Below are 19,269 nucleotides of genomic sequence, written 5' to 3'. Positions count from 1 at the left end.
GCCACTGGGATTACAGGTGTGTGCCACCATGCTGGGCCTGATTTATTGTTTTTGACATGAAAAAAAGTTTGGAGCCCTACAAGACCCCACAGTGCTAGATAAATATCCCAAGGAAGTTCATGACCTTGAATTCCCAGGAGATACCCAAAGGATAGATGCTGCTGTCCATGATCCTACCGCTGGGACCACCACTTTTTTTCAGTGAACAAGTACTACTAGCCAGTCGAGGTAGAAGGTTTCGTTGGCAGTTCATAGTTACAGCGAATTCCTCATTTTTCTGAAATATAAATATCTGAAATTAACTATGTAGAGCATATTTCTAGAAAAGAATTGAATATTAACATCTTTTGGGGGGGGTGATATTTAAGATTGAACTCAGGGATACTGTGCCACTGAATTACAACCCAAGTTCTTCTTATTTTTTTAATTTTGAGTCGGAGCCTCACTAAATTGCTGAGGCTAACCTCAAACTTTTGATTCTCTTGCCTTAGCCTCCCAAGTTGCTGGGATCGCAGGCATATACTACAATGCCTGGCCTAAATGCATAGCATTGTTAAGATTTAGTTTGAGCTCATTCCCAAATTTGTGATACACTTGATGAAGAAAACAAAACTATGAAAAATGACCACTCCAAATTCATTAAAAATGGTTTGTCTGGAACTGATAAAGTGGATGCAACATACCAATGATACAATGAGTGTTTCTGTCCTAGAAAGTGCTGTTTAAGAAAACTTTAGTCAGAATGGCAATTATCAAGAATACAAGTAACAATAAATGTTGGTGAGGATGTGGGGGAAAAGGTACACTTATATATTGCTGGTGAAACAGCAAATTGGTGCAACCACTCTAGAAAGCAGTATGGAGATTCCTCAGCAAACTTGGAATGGAACCACCATTTTTCCCAGTTATCCCACTCCTTGGTTTATACCTGAAAGACCTGAAATCAGCATACTACACTGACACAGCCACATCAATGTTTATAGCAGCTCAATTCACACTCAGATAAAGCTCATTCACATTCAATAAAGAAAATGTGGTATATCTACACAATGGAATACTACTCAGCAATAAAGAAGAATGAAGTTACGGCATTTTCTAAAAAATGAATGGAACTAGAGAATATCATGCTAAGTGAAATAAGCCAGTCCCCCCAAAACCAAAGATCAAATGTTCTGATATGTGGATGATAACCCACAACAAGGGAGGGTAGGGACTGGAAGTATAGAAGTTCATTGGATTAGACAAATGAAATGAAGGGAAGAAAGGGTGGATGGAAACAGGAAAGACAGTAGAATGAATCAGACATAACTTTCCTATGCTCATATATGAATACATGACTATTGTAACTCCACATGGTGTTCAACCACAAGAGTGGGTCAGAATTGTACCCCATGTGTGTATAAAATGTCAAAATACACCCTACTGTCACGTATATCTAAAAACAACAAATAAAGAAATAAAATATAAAAGAAAAAAAGAGGAAAACTTTAAGGTCAACTTTTAAGGATATATGGTGTAGTATGGGGGGGATTATCTCAAAAAATCTTGAGATGTTATAGTAATTTATTTTCTTACAGGACTCTGTTTTCCAAACATTATATAATCACATTGCATTTGTGTACATTAACTTTTAAATACCAAATTTTGTTCTCTAAAAATTCTTAGGTTCGGAGTTGCCTTGTCCTGTGCCTTTTTCTTTCCTTGTGTGGATGCTGCCAGGCTCCCTTCAGGCTCTAGTCCACTATCTTCTTGAGACCAACACCAGGATTGAATTGTTAGAAGTAAATAACCTCCTAAATTACTGACCTGCTTTGCAGCTGTAGAATCTAAAATGAAACCCTATATATTCTGTTGCAGACCTGTGGATCATGCCACAATTGGCCATCAATTAAGTTGCAAAGTTCTAATGGGGAGATATTTGAAGTTGATGTAGAAATTGCCAAACAATCTGTGACAATCAAGACCATGTTGGAAGATCTGGGAATGGATGATGAAGAAGATGATGACCCAGTTGTTCTACCAAATGTCAATGCAGCAATATTGAAAAAGGTCATTCAGCCAGAAAGATGACCCACCTCCTCTTGAGGATGATGAGAACAAAGAAAAGGGAACAGAAGATATCCCCATTTGGGACCAAGAATTCCAGAAGGTTGACCAAGGATCACTTTTGTGAACTTATTCTGACTGCAAACTACTTAGACATCAAAGTTTGCTTGATGTTACGGGCAAGACTGTTGCCAATATGATCAAGGGAAAAACTCCTGAGGAGATCTGCAAAACTTTCAATGTCAAACATGACTTCACTGAAGAGGAGGAAGCCCAGGTAGGCAAAGAGAACGGGTGATGTGAAGGGAAGTGGGATGTTGTACCTGACACTATAACACTATAAGGATTGTTCCAAATACTAGTTGCATTGCTCTGTTTATAATTGTTAATGTTAGACAAACAGTAGACAAATGCAGCAGCAAATCAATTTATTAGCACAATATTGTCCTTATTGCCTGTGTAGTTTGAGTACAGACTCCAAACCTGTGGCTGAATTTCTTCTAGTATAAGAGAAAGTTTAGTTTTTCTCTACTCTGAATAAAATCGAACTGTGGGTTCTCTGTAGAAAATGGCATTTTGGGCTTTCCCTGCTTTTGTAAGGCGATTTTTGCCAAGTTTATTGTCCAGTTTACTTTGGTGAGCTTTTAAAAGTAGACATTATAAATAAAACAACTTGCAAACGTTTTCTGAAATAGGAAAACAAAAACAAAAACAAAACTTATGTTCTACTTTAGTGAATTAAGGTAATAAAGTAAGACTAGGCTTTTTAAAATTAGTGCATTAAAATTATATATAATAGGGAGATTAATTGTGATCTATTTGTCATACATATAACATAATACAGTCTATTTTAATAAAAGTAGAACTTTTGCTTTGTTGTTTAAATATTAGGAAGCTTCAAATACACTGAAGTTGCTTTTTGTTAAAGCCACTGAGGCATTTCTCCATTTTTACAGCTTGTTTTCATATCTATTATTCAATACCAATCCATCTTCATTTTAACCTTTTCAAAGAAATTTGGGGATGGTAGGACAAGAATGTGTTTTCTATTACTAGTTGTTTTCTCTTAGAGTGTTTGGCTAAATCTGGCAGAAGCAGCCATGTAGTAAATATTCTTTTTAATGAGGCACAAGGAAAATTAGAATTCATTAGGCGGTAAGCCCAGAAAATTAAGTCTTTCCTTTCAACTGTCATATTTTGGCAGAATCTAAAAAATAATTTCCTTTATTTCTCACAGATTCTATTAATTTCTTTTGTGGATCAGCCCAGTACAAAGATAGCATCTCTAAAAAAGCATGTGATTGAATTGTTAAAAGGAAATGACCTCCTAAATTGCTAACCTGCTTTGCAGCTGGAACCTCTAAAATGAGTCCCTCTGGATTCTGTTGCAGAACCTGTGGATTATACCACAATTGGCTATGCATAAGCAAGTTAGGCAGGATACTCTAACACCTTACGTTCTAGGGTATAAATATGACTAAGTGCCAAATTCAAATTTAGTTTTCTCTTTTAAGAGCGTATAAACCCTTTCCATGGGGTTATAGACAAAAAGGAAATCAGAAACTAGACTAAAGCAACCTTCAGAGTGTTCACAAAAACTCATGCAGTTGCGGAGTCAAATCACTTATCATTTACAAATAAAGATACTACTGACATTGTCAACACAGACAATACATACTCTAATCAAAACATGCTCTTGAACTTCAGGATTTTTATATTTTACAGAATTTTTATATTTTAGACCATCTCAAGTGACCAATTTGGTAATACCTAATCTGAGTGCACCCTTGTCGCGTCCCCTCTCCAGCAAAGGAAACACGACACAGGATTCTTCCTTCAGCAGTTTATTCAGGCCTTTGTTTAGACATGTCTTTTAGCTTGTTTCTCTCTCGAACTACTACTACTCCTATTGCTACTCCTCCTCCTCCTACTACTACTACCACTCCTACTGCTACTCCTACTACTACTACTACTCCTGCTATGTGCCCCAGCCTTAATAAAGCAGATAAAGCCCCAATGCACAACTGCCACGTGGATCTTTCTCATAGGGTGATTTACAGCTACGTGCCAACTCTCCCAAAATAAGGAGTTGTTTATCACAGGCCACGGCGCTTATCAGCGCCATCTTGTAATGGCGGCCACAGTACACAGAAACGGCTCACCACACACCCTGTTTACAAAACAGTTGCTCATGGGCACTTTTGTTTCTCTCTTTGGTGATACTCTCAATTTAGAAACTGGTGATGATCTGTATTTTAAAAAGTCCCGTATTGCTTATGTCTGAATCAGTGGTAGATACTTACTCTAATCTTGTCCAATTTTGTTTGCTCATTTTACAGGTTTTTAAATTTCCCAGTGATTCAGTGGGCGGGTTAGAACCATTTTTAAATACCAACTCAGCCCCAATATGTTAAAGGTGACATTCAAAACCACAGCCATTTCACCGGTGATAACCAGAAGGCCTGGCTTTCATTTTTACAATTAACCACCTGTGATAAGCACTTGTGTTGACAAGCAGGCTGCCAACACATGACAAAGTGGTGACACATCCTATCAGCAGTCTGATACCACTCCTCTGTGAACAATTCCCTATAGACAAAGTGTTTGGTTCTCTTAAGGAATCAACATTTATTTCAATATTCCGGGGAATTTTTCCTTATCTCTACTAAAAATATTATGGAATATGTAATAGCATATTTTCAGTATCCTCTGATTTTCTTTTCTGTAACTAATAAAACACTAAAGCTGTTTCATAATTATTTTTTCATAATTACTTTTCAAGTTGAGAAACAGTGGCATTTGTCCTTTAGAAGGTTGTTTTGAAGGAGGTAATATTGTAATAGTCGTGTTAAAAAAATTCTCATGGGCTGGGGATGTGGCTCAAGCAGTAGCGCGCTCGCCTGGCATGCGTGCAGCACTGGATTCGACCCTCAGTACCACATACAAACAAAGATGTTGTGTCCGCCGGAAAAAAACTAAAAAATAAATATTAAAAAATCCTCTCTCTCTCTCTCAAAAAAAAATTCTTATCTTACCCTTCATTCCATTGTCATAGTGACTTCAATAATATCCTTTGCAGTTGATGCTCAAATGATATTCATTGATTTGATAACTCAAAAGATTTCTTTTCTTTTAGAATGGTTATATTTCTACAAATACCCCCAAAGATATGAGAATGAGTAGCCTGTTTTGTTCTCTTCCCCCCGATTTTAAACACTGAAAAAATGTTTGAAAGAAAAAATTCTTCTGAAGAAGAATGCAGTAAGCTCCATGGTGGACAGGCTTTTTATTCTTCTTCCTTGTTTTCTGATTGAGCCCAAATTGAATCTTGAACTCATTGGAAACAGTCTATTCTTAGGTGTATTTGGCTGTGTTTTGGATAAAAACATAATAGAGTTATTTCAACTGATTGCTCTTATTTCATAGACTTCATTGGTTTTCTCTAAGGTACTGACTACTCTAGATTATAGCATTTTATCCACATTTTAACCCTTTCCTACATGCTCTAAATCTCTATTCACGCTTATTTTCTTTGTCTTAATATGTCTTTGAGATTCTTTTTCTTTTTGATGCTTGATCACTAAATTAACTTGCATGTTAGATTATTTATTTTATCTCTACAAAAATATTATAGAATATGTAAAAATATTACAGAATATTACACAATATGTAATAGCATATTTTCTGCACAGACAATACATATTCTGTGTACATCTACAGAGGACTACCTATTTACATCTACAGGGGACCAATTATGGCATTTTGATTTCATGGTACTGAATGTGTAAAGCTTTGAAAAGAAGAACAGTTGTATAAAAGAGGACTCTAAAACTGTTTTTCTGAGTTGTTGGACCAATGATACTTTTATTGTTCAAATGTAAAAATGAAATTTGACAAAGTTTAAATTGATCATATGCTTACTTATAGCTCTTGTTTTCCTGGGTACTTCCAGAGGTATGAGAACCAAGCACCTTGGTTTTTAAGAAAATGTCTGAGAAGCGACAGGGTAGAAGCGATATTGGATGGTGCTTATGAACATGGAGTGTTGAGTTGACTGTCCTGGGTTTAAATTCTGGTAGTACCATTTATTAACTTTATGACATTTGCCTTCTCTTCCTCTCACAGTTTTCACATGTAAGATGGAAAACAAGCCTTCCCATAGTACCTGCCTAGGTACAGTAGTAAGGATTAAATGAGATAATGGCCTTTAAATGTAGTATGCAGCAATCTCTCAATATATATTCCTAACCATTAGAGTTGTTGTATGCTATTATAATTATTCTACTTCTGCCTGGACTCGTAGGAAATTTGTGCAGGACTCCATATTCATTGAAAGGGCATGCCAGTGTGTGTAAATCTGACCTTGGGATTCAATCCCTTACTACATCTGAGGATTGAAGCTTGGTTCTTGTGCAATTCCACTGCCCTCATGTAAACAGTATTTCTCCCTACAGTTGCTCTTAAAAGGGAATGTAGTTTAGAACTCAGAAGGCTGTAAGCATTCTTGGTGCAGGTCTAGGTTTCTCTTTATGGGAGTAAACATATCACCTTGATATTCTTATCTGAAAAAGCCAAAGCAGCTGCTTTCCTACAGAAAGAAGAAAACATTTTTGCAGAGTGAAGTGAAAAAATGTACTACTCTCTGCTTCTTCCCACAGTATCCATAAATATGCTGAGGGAGTTTATTTTGCCAGATGGTTTTGTGACTCTGCTGAAACAAGAGATGCCCTCATTTTATATTTCCCTCAAATTCTGCCACAAACCACACTCGGGAGGAAGAAAATAAAAAAAAAAAAAGTTGCCCTGTAAGCATGCTTACCTTTGACTGCTGAGGAAGTGGAGACACCCAGGAATGATGACTCAACATCGCAGGCCTATAAAAGTAAAGGTATTTGCCAGTGGAAAGGCAGCAGACTCCAGGCACAGCCATTCAAGATGCACCCAGGTGTCCTGGCTGCCTTCCTCCTCTTGAGCTGGACTCACTGTCGGGCCCTGCCCCTCCCCAGTGGTGATGATGATGAAGACTTGTCTGAGGAAGACCTCCAGTTTGCAGAGGTAGAGTAACTTACCCATCCTGAGGATGTAGCCCAGCTCTTCAATTCCTTCTCCTTTTAAAACCAGCTTATTTGGGTCTCTTTTTTCAGCACTACTTGAAATCTTATTACCATCCTTCAAATCTTGCGGGAATCCTGAAGAAGAATGCAGCAAGCTCCATGGTGGACAGGCTCCGAGAAATGCAGTCTTTCTTCGGCTTAGAGGTGACGGGCAAACTGGACGATAGCACCTTAGATATCATGAAAAAACCAAGATGCGGGGTCCCTGATGTGGGCGAATACAATGTTTTCCCTCGGACTCTCAAATGGTCCCAAACGAATTTAACCTACAGGTAAATGACAGACTACATTTCCTTGATATTTGCTAGTTTTTTCTTCTGTTAGTAAATGTCTAATATTAAGTCGACCTTAAATATTTAATTGGAAGTTAAGTAGGTCTAGAAATGGTTTTAAGACTGCTGCTGGGAATGTCTCATAACATCAATAATTGTAATGTTATAATCCAACATTACTTTTCAGGGAACATCTCAAAACCAAAATAAAAGTAAAAATAGATTCAATAAAACTTGCAAAATAGGACATCAGTCGCATTTATTATCATAGAGCTAAAGATAAAAGGGTTCCACTCTTGTTAGAAGTTTTACAGAGTTATTTTATTTAAATTGGCTATATTGATATAATTCCAAACTTTTAGCATGCAAAATAAGTTCTATTATATGTCTGAATACTTTAAGAAGCCACATGGTCAAACATATGGAGATGCTCAAATATCTAATTGAATTCTTAACTTTTTATCCTTGGATATCACCATAACTAATAAATTCTACCTATAGTAGAACTTTTAAAAAAGACATGGCATTTCAGTTGAAAAGCAATGTTCCAAGAAAGTGTATTGTAAAATAACTCTAACTTTCCAAAATTTAATTGAAGCTTTCTCTGTTGAATAGAATTGTGAATTATACCCCTGATATGACTCATTCTGAAGTGGAGAAGGCATTTAAAAAAGCCTTCAAAGTGTGGTCCGATGTGACACCTTTGAATTTTACCAGACTCCATGATGGCACAGCAGACATCATGATCTCTTTTGGAACTAAAGGTAATGAGGCAGAATCATTTCTGAAATGTTTTTATGTTCTAATCCTTAATCGGTTCTATTTTTATTCCTTCTTCTAGTCATTCATTAAGTTTATAGCATTTAACAAAAGTTGAGCAAGCACCTGTGCTAGGTTCTACTGGGCATGCTCAGATTCTGACTCTCCCTTCTGTTTGTAGAGCATGGAGACTTCTACCCATTTGATGGACCCTCTGGTCTGCTGGCTCATGCTTTTCCTCCTGGACCAAACTATGGAGGAGATGCCCATTTTGATGATGATGAAGACTGGACCAGTAGTTCTAAAGGTAATGTTTTTTATACAGATGAATTAATGTATTAGATTACACAGTGAACATATTCCTACAGAGTGAAGAAGCATAAAATAAATTGTATTTAGCATTTGATTATATTTTCTAAAGTAAATGAATAAAAACAATCTTATTCTTGTTAGTGTCTCTACAAGAGACATTTCTACAAATAAATTGTGAATGTGAAAAAATGGATAAAATGTATTACTTTATCATCCTGATTTGAGGGATACTAACTTAGAAGTCTGACTAAAATGTCTTCTCTGTCAGCAAAGGAAATTTTACTGTGGGGTCCCTTTTTTGCATGTTGAAGAAGTATAGTTTACGAAAATTTATATCTAAAAGTCATTAGGACTCCATCTATGGGTCATAACTGAATTGCATGGGAATTGAAATAGATTTTTTTCCTTTGTAGAAATATTAATGACATGAGTTCAGACAACTTTCTATTCCTTATTGCATGAGTTACTTGCTTCAGATTTGCCTACAGCACTCATTTTATAAACACTGCTTTGAGAAATCAAGATAATGTATTTAAATGCACTGAGACAGATAAGATGAAGGATGTATTTACAAGAGGAAAATGAACGGATTGTGGAATGCATTTATTTAGTTATTGAATCTTCAAAGCTCAAATTAATTACAATGCAAATTTAGGAAGAAAAATCACAGAATTTTTCAAAGAGAGTTTAATTTTGGAACTAGAGAGATTCTAATTTAGGGCAAATAGAGGCAATCTTTATAGACAGCTGATTTTTATTTTTCATTGAAATATAAAGGATTATTTTTCCCAAGTAAAACTGGGCCTTAAAAGATCAGTGTCTCAATACCAATGCCTCTAAAGGAAAGAGTGAAAATTCACTAATTCACATGTTTGAGTCTTTCATAGGCGAGAATGACCTTGGGAAGAAAGAACAACACTAACTAGTGTTAAGACAGAGTTACAGTAAGACTCAGATTTAGTTTCCTATATAAGTTCTGCATTTGAAACATATATAACTGAAATAAATGAAAACTTCCAAAAATAAATCTGGAATAAGTTTTCAGTTGAAGGCCAAGAAAGGTATGCATTACTGGTCACTTTAGTAAAGAACTACTTATTTAGATCATGTGACCTCTGTATGTGTATGTGCAGAATTTACTAACTTAGTTCAGTCTCTTCATGTACAGGCTAAGATAACAGGGTATTTAAGGTAGAACTGAAGCCACTGGCTCCAGCTTTCATGTATTCTAAGCAGAAGTAAATATCCCTATTGCCTTACACGTATTATTTTTCTTTTAATGTTTTATTATCCTTCTTTTCCCCTATCTAAAGTATCAATATTAGGAAGCTAAAAATTGATAAAAAGAATGTCTAGAGGAAACCATGACAACAGTGACATACTCGTATTCGAGAGTACAGGGGAAATGCTCAGTCACACATAGTTTCTGGTATTATAAACTCTATAGTCTAGAAAAATTCTGGAAAGGATCATTTGGTTGGAATTTGTTCCCAAGTGTATATCCAGAGACCCTAGTTGATATGTTCTCTATACTTTGTCATTATCTCTTGGATGCTGCCTCCTGTTTGGATGCTGTCCTAGACTGCATATAAGCTAGGCAAGGCTCCATGTGATTTCCCTACTTCTAATTTAAGGTGATTTCTGTCCACTTTCCTCCCTTGGCCTAAGAATAAAAATAGCATATCAGGATTCCTATTGTATTCACAGTAAATCCTTATTGACTAATAAGTATATGAGAGCAATCTGTTGATATTGCTGTAGGTAACTGATTAATTATGTAGGCAACTATAATCAAAGAGAACCATAAATTATTAATAAAGATTATATCAATACTTTGAATTTTTCTTCAAGCCACTGAATATTAATTTTTAAAAGAGAACAAGAAATGAAGAAAGAGAAAAATAAGATGGAAAAAATATTTCTTTCATTGACTGAAATTCCTTTTTTTCTCACTGTTTCTTTGTTTTCTTACAGGCTATAACTTGTTTCTTGTAGCTGCCCATGAGTTTGGTCACTCCTTAGGTCTTGACCACTCCAAGGACCCAGGAGCCCTCATGTTTCCCATCTACACCTACACTGGAAAAAGCCATTTCATGCTTCCTGATGATGATGTACAAGGAATCCAGTCTCTCTATGGTGACTTAATTTATCAGCTATAAAAACAGAATAGAATCAGTTATAAAATTAGTTACATAAGTAGAATAGATGCATGCATTTTTTCTTTCTAAATTGTCCAAGGAGAAAATATTCCATTCTGTATGCTTTTTTTGCATAATATAATTTCTGTATTTGTATTTTATACATTGTCAGATACATTAGATACCCTCAAAATACCTCTACCATGAAAAAGGAAAATATTTTATTTCCCATTTAACCAATGAAGCAATTAAGCCTGTTAGAGTTTAGTACACCTATAGTAACACAGTTGATGGTGACAGCAGTTATAAATTCTTGGTATTCTTTCAACTAGTCTAATTGCCATAGTAGAAATCACTCTTGTGAACTTCAGTAGTTTTTAACCAACAATTACAATGACAATGAAAAAATCCCTCCTTTTATTCTTCCAATTTTTCCATAATATTTACAAAACATTTAAATCTTAACCAAAACATTTATTTATAGATTACCTGCCATAAATAGAATGAAAACCACCATGCAGTCATTAGTGTAAACATATCTGGAGCAAAGAGCTCAGAAAACTTGCTCACGTCTCCTCAATCCATAATTCCTCCCCACCCCAGATTTAAATTCACTATTATAGTTAGTGTAAGCAAAGGCAAGAACTTGAAGGTGGCCAATGGAATTTTCCATTTTATTTTGCAATTTTTATTTCTACTATATTGTGAATAAGGGACTGGTAATAAAATTAGATAAAACACTGTAGGGTTACTGCTGTGCACTACTGTGTGAACTGGTGGAAGAGTTATAACCATATGCAAATCACATCAGACTTGCTGCAGGCTGGCTTGTCACTGAGATGCAATGCACTGTGGCAAACTGGTGATGTAACATAAGCTGATATTGACAGTTGAAAAAATAGTCAGGAGAAGGAGCCTCTTTGAGGGCTATCACAGGCATAGCATGCCATCAGAAATGGCTTCAAGAGAAATATGTTTCTCAAAAACAGTTTGTCAATTGGTGATACAAAGTATGGAGGAATTTTTCTCAGTCTTTTGCTTTTTTCTCATATCTATCAGATAAAAAAATTAATTTGTAGTTCAGCAGAGTCTGAAGGTTTGTTGAAGGATGAAAGCAGAGAGGTAGTCCCCCTGCAAGACCTTGGTAACCCTGGAGAAAGGAGGTAGGATTACCATTATGTAGGAGCTTCAGGACTTACTGCCCTCCTTGGAGGGAATCCATTCTTGTTCTCCATAAGCAGGATCAGCCTGTTGTGCTGTGACTCAGGTCACCAGGAGGGGTCATACTGGTAACTTCTCCCATTTATTTCACAACTGCAGGTCCAGGAGATGAAGATCCTAACCCTAAACATCCCAAAACACCAGACAAATGTGACCCCTCCTTAACCCTTGATGCCATTACCAGTCTCCGAGGAGAAACAATGATCTTTAAAGACAGGTACTCTTGAGAGTCTTTCATCAAATCTGTAGGTGACAAACATTTGCATGTCCATGTTTGCAAACTGCCAAAACATCCAGTCAAACATCTAGATTCTAACAGGGAAAAGAATAGACTTTTGGGCAGTTTATTTACATGTTGCAGATCCAATAAATGACTGATGAATAGACACTTTCCTTTCCAATGGATAATGTTAGCATTGAGCAGCTTCTTTTACATCTTTGGTTATCTTTCTTATAAAGACAACAAAGTAAAGTAAGTAATCCAATTTATTTGAAAAATAGATACTGAGAGTAATTACTGAATTAGTAAAATGTTACTCATTATTGTCCATAAGAATTCCTTTTGGCATGGAAAGACTTTGATTTCAGATACCTAGGCTGGAATTTGAGAGGGGGGAATGCTTTGCAACCTAAACTTATAGGTATTAACATTGAAATGTTAATTTTAAATTTCTAAATTGTTGTATGATGCTCATTTGTTTATCTGTTCACTAATCCATTAGCTGCCCCCCTCATTTTGATCCAATAGCATTCCCACCACCTTTCATACAACTCTAATTACATTGTGCTCTGGTGCTTTCTCACATTATCAGTGAGATAATGTGAAAACTACATGAAATTACATGGAAGACATAGCTTCTGTATTCATGTTTTTTTTTTTTTCCCTAGAGCCCAATACAGTGCCTGGTATATTGCTTGCCACTTGCAAGATTTACAAAACAAGAAAAAAGCACCTTGTCAACCCACAAAAGACTCAGAGCTTTCACTAAAGCTCTGTGACATTTTAAACTTGAATACCTTAGGTTAGCATTAGGATAACCAAAACTTAAAACTACCCTTAAAGGAATATGAAACTTTTTCCCCTTCACAGGTGCTAGGGGACAGTTGTGTTAATTGTGTTGATGTGGAGAGAGGTGGCTTGCAGGATAGAAATATTGCACTTAAAATATGATAGAAAATTATGTCTTTCTATTCTTGTGCTAGATTCTTTTGGCGCCTGCACCCTCAGCAGGTTGATGCAGAGCTGTTTTTGACAAAATCATTTTGGCCAGAACTTCCCAATCGTGTTGATGCTGCATATGAACATCCTTCTCACGACCTTATATTCATCTTCCGAGGTAAGCCATCCAAGATGAGGCCTTCCACATGACCAGGGGAGACAGTGATAGACCTGAGACTTACTAAAATGATCACTACCAGAAATACACCTAAATTAAAGATCAGATGAAAACCAAAAACCACCTGACCATTCTACCAAATATCCCTAAATTTGATATGCAAGAGTTCTGTCTTATTAGCTATCGTATCTATTTGCATCATATCCTTAATTTCAATTTTTTTTTCTCTTGGTTTCTCTTAAAAGTTGCTTACTGGGGGCTGGAGAGGTGGCTCAGTGGTAGATCTCTTGCTGAGGCTTCCATCATTAGCACTGAAAAAAAAATCTCTATATATTGCTTACTGAAAAACCATAACATTGTACATTTTGAAAAAGTGAAAAAATGTTAACTATAATTCCCCTTTCTGTAAACAAGTTCATTTTATTATGTACTCACTTTCTTTTCTAGTCCTTCACCATATTTAATACATATTGTTTACATATTTGGTTTCAAAGCATAGGTACGGGTTTAAATTCTACTTATTCTGTTGATATAAAATCATGAAAAATTTCCAAATTGCTATTCTGTCTTCATGACCACAATTTAATGCTATGTTTATCTAAATTCTACTCACATTATTTTTTATTATTTGACTACTATAACTAATGTAATAATGAAGTTACTTTTTAGAGAAAGAAATCACTTTCTAACTGGTATAAAATATGTATTTTCAATTTACTATTGTGCTGTATAGTCAAACAAGAATTTTTTACCCATCTCTAAACAATATTCAGAGGTAATAAATTGCCAAATTAATTTTGATATCTGGTTGGCTATATTCAGAACTAGGAAGTTAGGGTCTTAAACACTAATTTTTATTGGAATAATGCTTATATCTCTATGTTTCATAAACACTGTGACCATGAACACTGAATATTTTATTTCTGAAATATAGTATTTTTTTAAGTAAATATCCACACGTGTGAGTCCAAATAGATTTTCTTTACACTAAAACTATTTTTTTCACTTCTTCTAGGTAGAAAATTTTGGGCTCTTAATGGTTATGACATTCTGGAAGGTTATCCCAGAAAAATATCTGAACTGGGTTTTCCAAAAGAGGTTAAGAAGATAAGTGCTGCTGTTCATTTTGAGAACACGGGCAAGACCCTCTTCTTCTCAGGAAACCAGGTCTGGAGGTAAGACAACAATATGCACTGTCCCATCTTGTGTAATGGGTACAAAGCAAGCCTCAAACATCTGCCACTACTCTAAGTTATTATCTTACCATATTATTTTAAATTTCATACCATTCACTCATTTCTTTCTGTTCCATGTAAGCTCCTGCATGGGCTCCAGACATGTTTAAAATCTTAATCTCTCTTAAATACACACACTCTACCTACCTCTTCTCAACCGCTCTTTTCTTTCTTTCTTTTCTTTTTCTTATTTTTTTTAAGGAGAGAGAGAGAGAGAGAGAGAGAGAGAGAGAGAGAGAGAGAGAGAGAGAATTTTTTTTTAATATTTATTTTTTAGTTCTCGGTGGACACAACATCTTTGTTTGTATGTGGTGCTGAGGATCGAACCCAAGCCGCACGCATGCCAGGCGAGCGCGCTACCACTTGAGCCACATCCCAACCGATCTTTTCTTTCTTAGCCATTTATTATGCCTCAAATATGGCAAACTGCTACTTTTACTTTGGTACCTTTATTATTTTTAATCTTTTATCTGGACTCTCTTTCTTGTCACCACCTCCTAATTTATAAGTGGTTCTATTTTCAGGGGTTAGAGAGGACACCAGAATGGGTACAGGTAATGATTAGTTGAGAAAAGGCTCCATGTTTGTAGAATCAGCTGATCCACTAGAAAGGGTGACCAGTAAGCTGATGGGCCCATAGTTTGTACAGTCAAATTTCTGAAGGGAAAATGGAACTGGAATATTTAAAACATATTTAAAGGTTCAGGCAGCACTGAGCAACATTTAGGAGCCCAGATCCATTTCTACAATGGGGAATGACAATATATCAAGGAACACCACACTCAAAATGTTTAGAATGGATGCTTTATTCTATTTCTACATACTCACAGGCACACACACACACATGCACAACTATACGCTATATACATCTTCCTGTGTGTATCATCTTTGTCTTTTGAATTATTTTTTTTCTGATAATTAAATTTGTACCTCTCTAAAAATTACTGACAGCTTCTCTCTGGCACAACTTTCCATTTCCTACACTCTGGAAGAACTCTATGGTTCAGTCAGGATGAATTGCTTATCAGATCTCAAACATACTGTGCTTTTATATCCCCCTCAACTTCTCTTACATAATTTTCTTCCTTTCATCTCTCCCTCTTAAAACTCTAACTATCTGAAATATTTGAAGTATTATTTTGTCTACAGAATTTTTGAACACCCCACTCAGAGGTTATCTCCCCCTTTTCTGTACAGTCATGACATTTTCTGTTTACTCTCTTATGGTGCTTAACTTACTTACCTTATAATGCTTACCTTATAATGCCTGGTGTTGAGCTGGGGATGCAGCTTAGAGGCAGAGCATTGCTTAATGTAGCAAAGCCATGGGTTCCAACCCCAGTAACACACACACACACACACACACACACACACACACACACACGAGCCTGATGCTGTAATTGTGTGTATATGTCATATGTCTAAGCTTTCTTGATGGGTCAGGGATTCTTACCATTTACCTATTAGGATATACTTCAAGGATATAAAAGGCTCCCATCAGTAACAATAGCACCTTAAAGGATACTTTTTTTTAAGGTTAATTTCAGAATGTATTCGGTTGGCCAGGGTGTGGTGGTGACAGGGAAGAAGAAATGTAGAATATACAGTTATGCATGGGAAAACCTATTCTCTCCTTTCAATCTTTACTACCATAAGCCCTTATAACATTTTAGTGCTGAATTTAAACCTTAAATATTTTTATATCCATTACTGTACTTAGCAAGTTATTTTACACATAGTAGAAGATCAATAGACAATTATTCAATGCATATATTTATTCAGTGAAATATATTTTTTCATTCTAAGAATGCCATCCTAATGACATGCTTTTATAACAGGTACAAAATTTGTAAAGTGGAAATAAGCTTGTAATTGTCCTTACAAAGATGACCTTTAAAAGGTCAACAAATACTCATCAAGCATTCATTACTAATTAAAAAGAAACTATCAGATATTTTAAAACTTGTCCATTCTGAAAGGTACCATTGAATCCATTGTATTATATCTAAAATTGTTTTGTTTTGAGGTGGGTTCTCCCTCTGTTGCCCAGGCTGGCCTTGAACTTGAGATCCTCCTGCTTCAGTCTCCCAAGTAGCTGGGATTGCAGGTTTACACCCCTTCAATGGGCTTAAATCATTTTTAAGAACTAGAACTTACTTAAGAATTTCTTTTTCTTATTAAATAGATATGATGATACTAATCATATCATGGACAAAGACTATCCCAGACTGATAGAGGAGGAATTCCCAGGAATTGGCGATAAAGTGGATGCTGTATATGAGAAAAATGGTAATTATTACATTGCATTAAACTTCAACAAGAGCTTCTACAGCTCCTTAAAACTCTTTTCTTTACGAAGGCTTTTAATATAGGACTTAGATGTGCTATTAAATATATGGCAGTTAAGTCATTGATTATTCTTGAGTGACTATTTACACAGAGCACAAACAAAAAAATAAGTTGCTTAGAAAAAAATGAAAATTTTAATTATTGCTAATTCTGTAAAAAAGACATGCCAAACCCTATATATTACCTTAAATTATATGTAAAAATGCCAAGATGGAAAGGATGTTGCCAGAATTTAAACTAGGAATGGAGTGGGGGTAATTTATATATAAAAGCTCATAACAACCAATAATTTATATGACTTTTTGCTTTAATTATGAAAGGAAATATTGTCCCTAACTTACAACAAATAACTAATATAAGTATTTCTAGCATTGAAATTGGAATTCATGGTAAGACAATGAATTCTAGGTGGTATTTTAGAAGACCTGAGAACATTTATCCCTTTTAAACTTACAAGCAAGACATTAAAATGTTAGTAGGATTTAAAAAGATAAAAATTGCAATGTTAAAGATAATTCAACTCTAACAGATTGGATATTTATGATTAACTGTAGTAAAACCTTTTTATTTTCAAACTTTGAAATTTTCCTTATGGTCTTTTTCTTGTAGGTTATATTTATTTTTTCAATGGACCCATACAGTTTGAATATAGCATCTGGAGTAACCGTATTGTTCGTGTCATGCCAGCAAATTCATTACTGTGGTGTTAAGTGTCTTTAAACATTGTTATTTAAATCCTGGAGATCACTTGGGATAATACTTCCAGAAATGTGGGGCAAGGGAGGACAGCTTTGTTCTGAGAACAAGCTTTCATAAGTTATCTTTGAGCATTTATTATCTATATGACTATGCGTGGCTGGAACCACATTGAAGAATTTTGAAGTAATGAAGTCGAGTACCTCCAAGGATCACCTGATTCCTGTGGGCTCTATAGCAGCAACAGTTGATGGTATTTCCCACACCAAAAGTGGGAATAGGGTGTGTCACTGAGATTATAAAGTAAATCACATATAATTATGAATCATCTTTATTAAAATGTACAAAATAGTATAAACATGAACATTTTGAGAAGTGTATCATAGAAATAAAGGGGAATGCCAGTAATAGACTTGTAGACAACTTTCCAAAGAGATAATTTGGGTTTTACACTGAGAATATTCATATGTACATGTCCCTCTTTATACAAACATTAAGAAAATATCAAAGTTACTAAAGAAAGGAGACAAAGACTAATAAGGGGACCATAGATGCAGCTTTGGATTTTGTTTAATTTTCGCTTTTGGCAATGGATTACTTTCAGATAAGACAAATATTCCTCTGTGTGTTGATAGAAGATCAAGAAAGAAGGTCTCTCTTTTTATTAAAACATTTTGGGGCTTTGCAAAGTCACAAAGTAAAAAATTAAAACTGTTATCAAAATAATTTAGGTGATAGCATTACGTTTCCATAAATCACTTGATTATTTAAGACTCAAATTTATGTTTCGATCATATTTTAACTAATTATTTTAATTGTCCAGTTTACCTTGGACATATAGGCTATTTTCTAAAGACTTAACTAGCAAGGAATAAAATATATCTTACAAATTGGAAGTATTTATGTTAAAACAGAGACATCCAAAATAAGGAAAATAGTGTACTAGACTCTGATCCTCTTGAGATATGGGACTGTGTTGTTTTTCTCTGCTTTTTTTTTTTTCCCCAATTCTTCAGCACTTGGCAGGGCACTGAGCACTTGCTGAATACATGAGTGGCCCCCAGAGGAAGAACTATTGTGCTGAGAAATCTTGTTCATAAAAACTCAGGCAAAAAAATGAAATATATATTTGCACAATGTATTATAATGTGTTAATGTTGTTTCTAATAAAAAGATATTTTCAACAGACATTTTTATATGGTATATTTTATTTTTAAGTATAATTTTAAGCTTTCCTCACAAAATAATTTATTATCAATATTTCTTGGTGAATGCAGTTTACTCTCCCCACCCTCTCAGAATTTAAATTTAAAATTAATTGTACTGGGCTATGTCAAAGTTCTGATTGAGTTTGGTCAGCACGGTGCTGATGAGACCATTCCTTCTGGGCCATCCTCCCTTGATGAAGCAGACAATTCCTCAGTATCCTCCTTGCTGACAGTATTTGGCAACTAAGTGGAAAGAGCTGGAGTTAGGAAGATTGAGTTCTACTTCTCGCTCTGCCTTGAATTCTGCCCTGTGACTTTATACAGGTTATTTCATCTCCATGGGCCTTACCTTTCTTATCTGTAAAAGGAGAGGATTGAAAGCTGTGGTGAATTTGGGGAAATATGGAGAGGCAGGAAACTCTGGAGGCAGGCAAGAGAACCCAGGTCCCCCTTGGGAAATTCAAGTCCCTTCTGTTTTCCTAAGTTTTTCCCATTTGCAAACATTTAATACATTTCTGTTAAGTGTCATTCACTAGCAAAACAAAACAAAACAAAACCTTGATTTGTACTCCCCGAAAAGCT

The 19,269-nt window shown here is 35.4% G+C and overlaps 1 protein-coding gene and 1 pseudogene across 1 annotated transcript; both read left to right on the top strand.

The window, feature by feature from the left end:
• Positions 1–2,344, top strand: part of LOC113185386 (S-phase kinase-associated protein 1 pseudogene) — a 30,161-nt pseudogene extending 27,817 nt beyond the window's left edge.
• Positions 2,345–6,981: 4,637 nt separating this feature from the next.
• Positions 6,982–17,493, top strand: Mmp13 (matrix metallopeptidase 13). The gene is made up of 10 exons (XM_026392481.2): positions 6,982–7,101; positions 7,191–7,432; positions 8,048–8,196; positions 8,373–8,498; positions 10,478–10,639; positions 11,962–12,079; positions 13,066–13,199; positions 14,215–14,374; positions 16,620–16,723; positions 17,393–17,493. Exons 1-10 carry the CDS (start codon positions 6,982–6,984, stop codon positions 17,491–17,493), a joined length of 1,416 nt encoding a protein of 471 aa, XP_026248266.1.
• The last annotated feature ends 1,776 nt before the right edge of the window (positions 17,494–19,269 follow it).

The sequence above is a fragment of the Urocitellus parryii genome, chromosome 4 (assembly GCF_045843805.1).
Source record: "Urocitellus parryii isolate mUroPar1 chromosome 4, mUroPar1.hap1, whole genome shotgun sequence".
Classification (NCBI taxonomy): Eukaryota; Metazoa; Chordata; class Mammalia; order Rodentia; family Sciuridae; genus Urocitellus; species Urocitellus parryii.
Note: the sequence above shows the minus strand (reverse complement) of the source record. Positions and strands in the feature narration are given on the sequence as shown.

Bases quoted from the DNA above. Each gene is read 5' to 3' on its own strand.
- Mmp13 (XM_026392481.2), top strand. From the start codon at position 6,982: ATGCACCCAGGTGTCCTGGCTGCCTTCCTCCTCTTGAGCTGGACTCAC. The intron at 7,102-7,190 runs GTAGAGTAACTT...CTCTTTTTTCAG, and splicing joins AAGACCTCCAGTTTGCAGAG to CACTACTTGAAATCTTATTA. The intron at 8,197-8,372 runs GTAATGAGGCAG...TTCTGTTTGTAG, and splicing joins GATCTCTTTTGGAACTAAAG to AGCATGGAGACTTCTACCCA.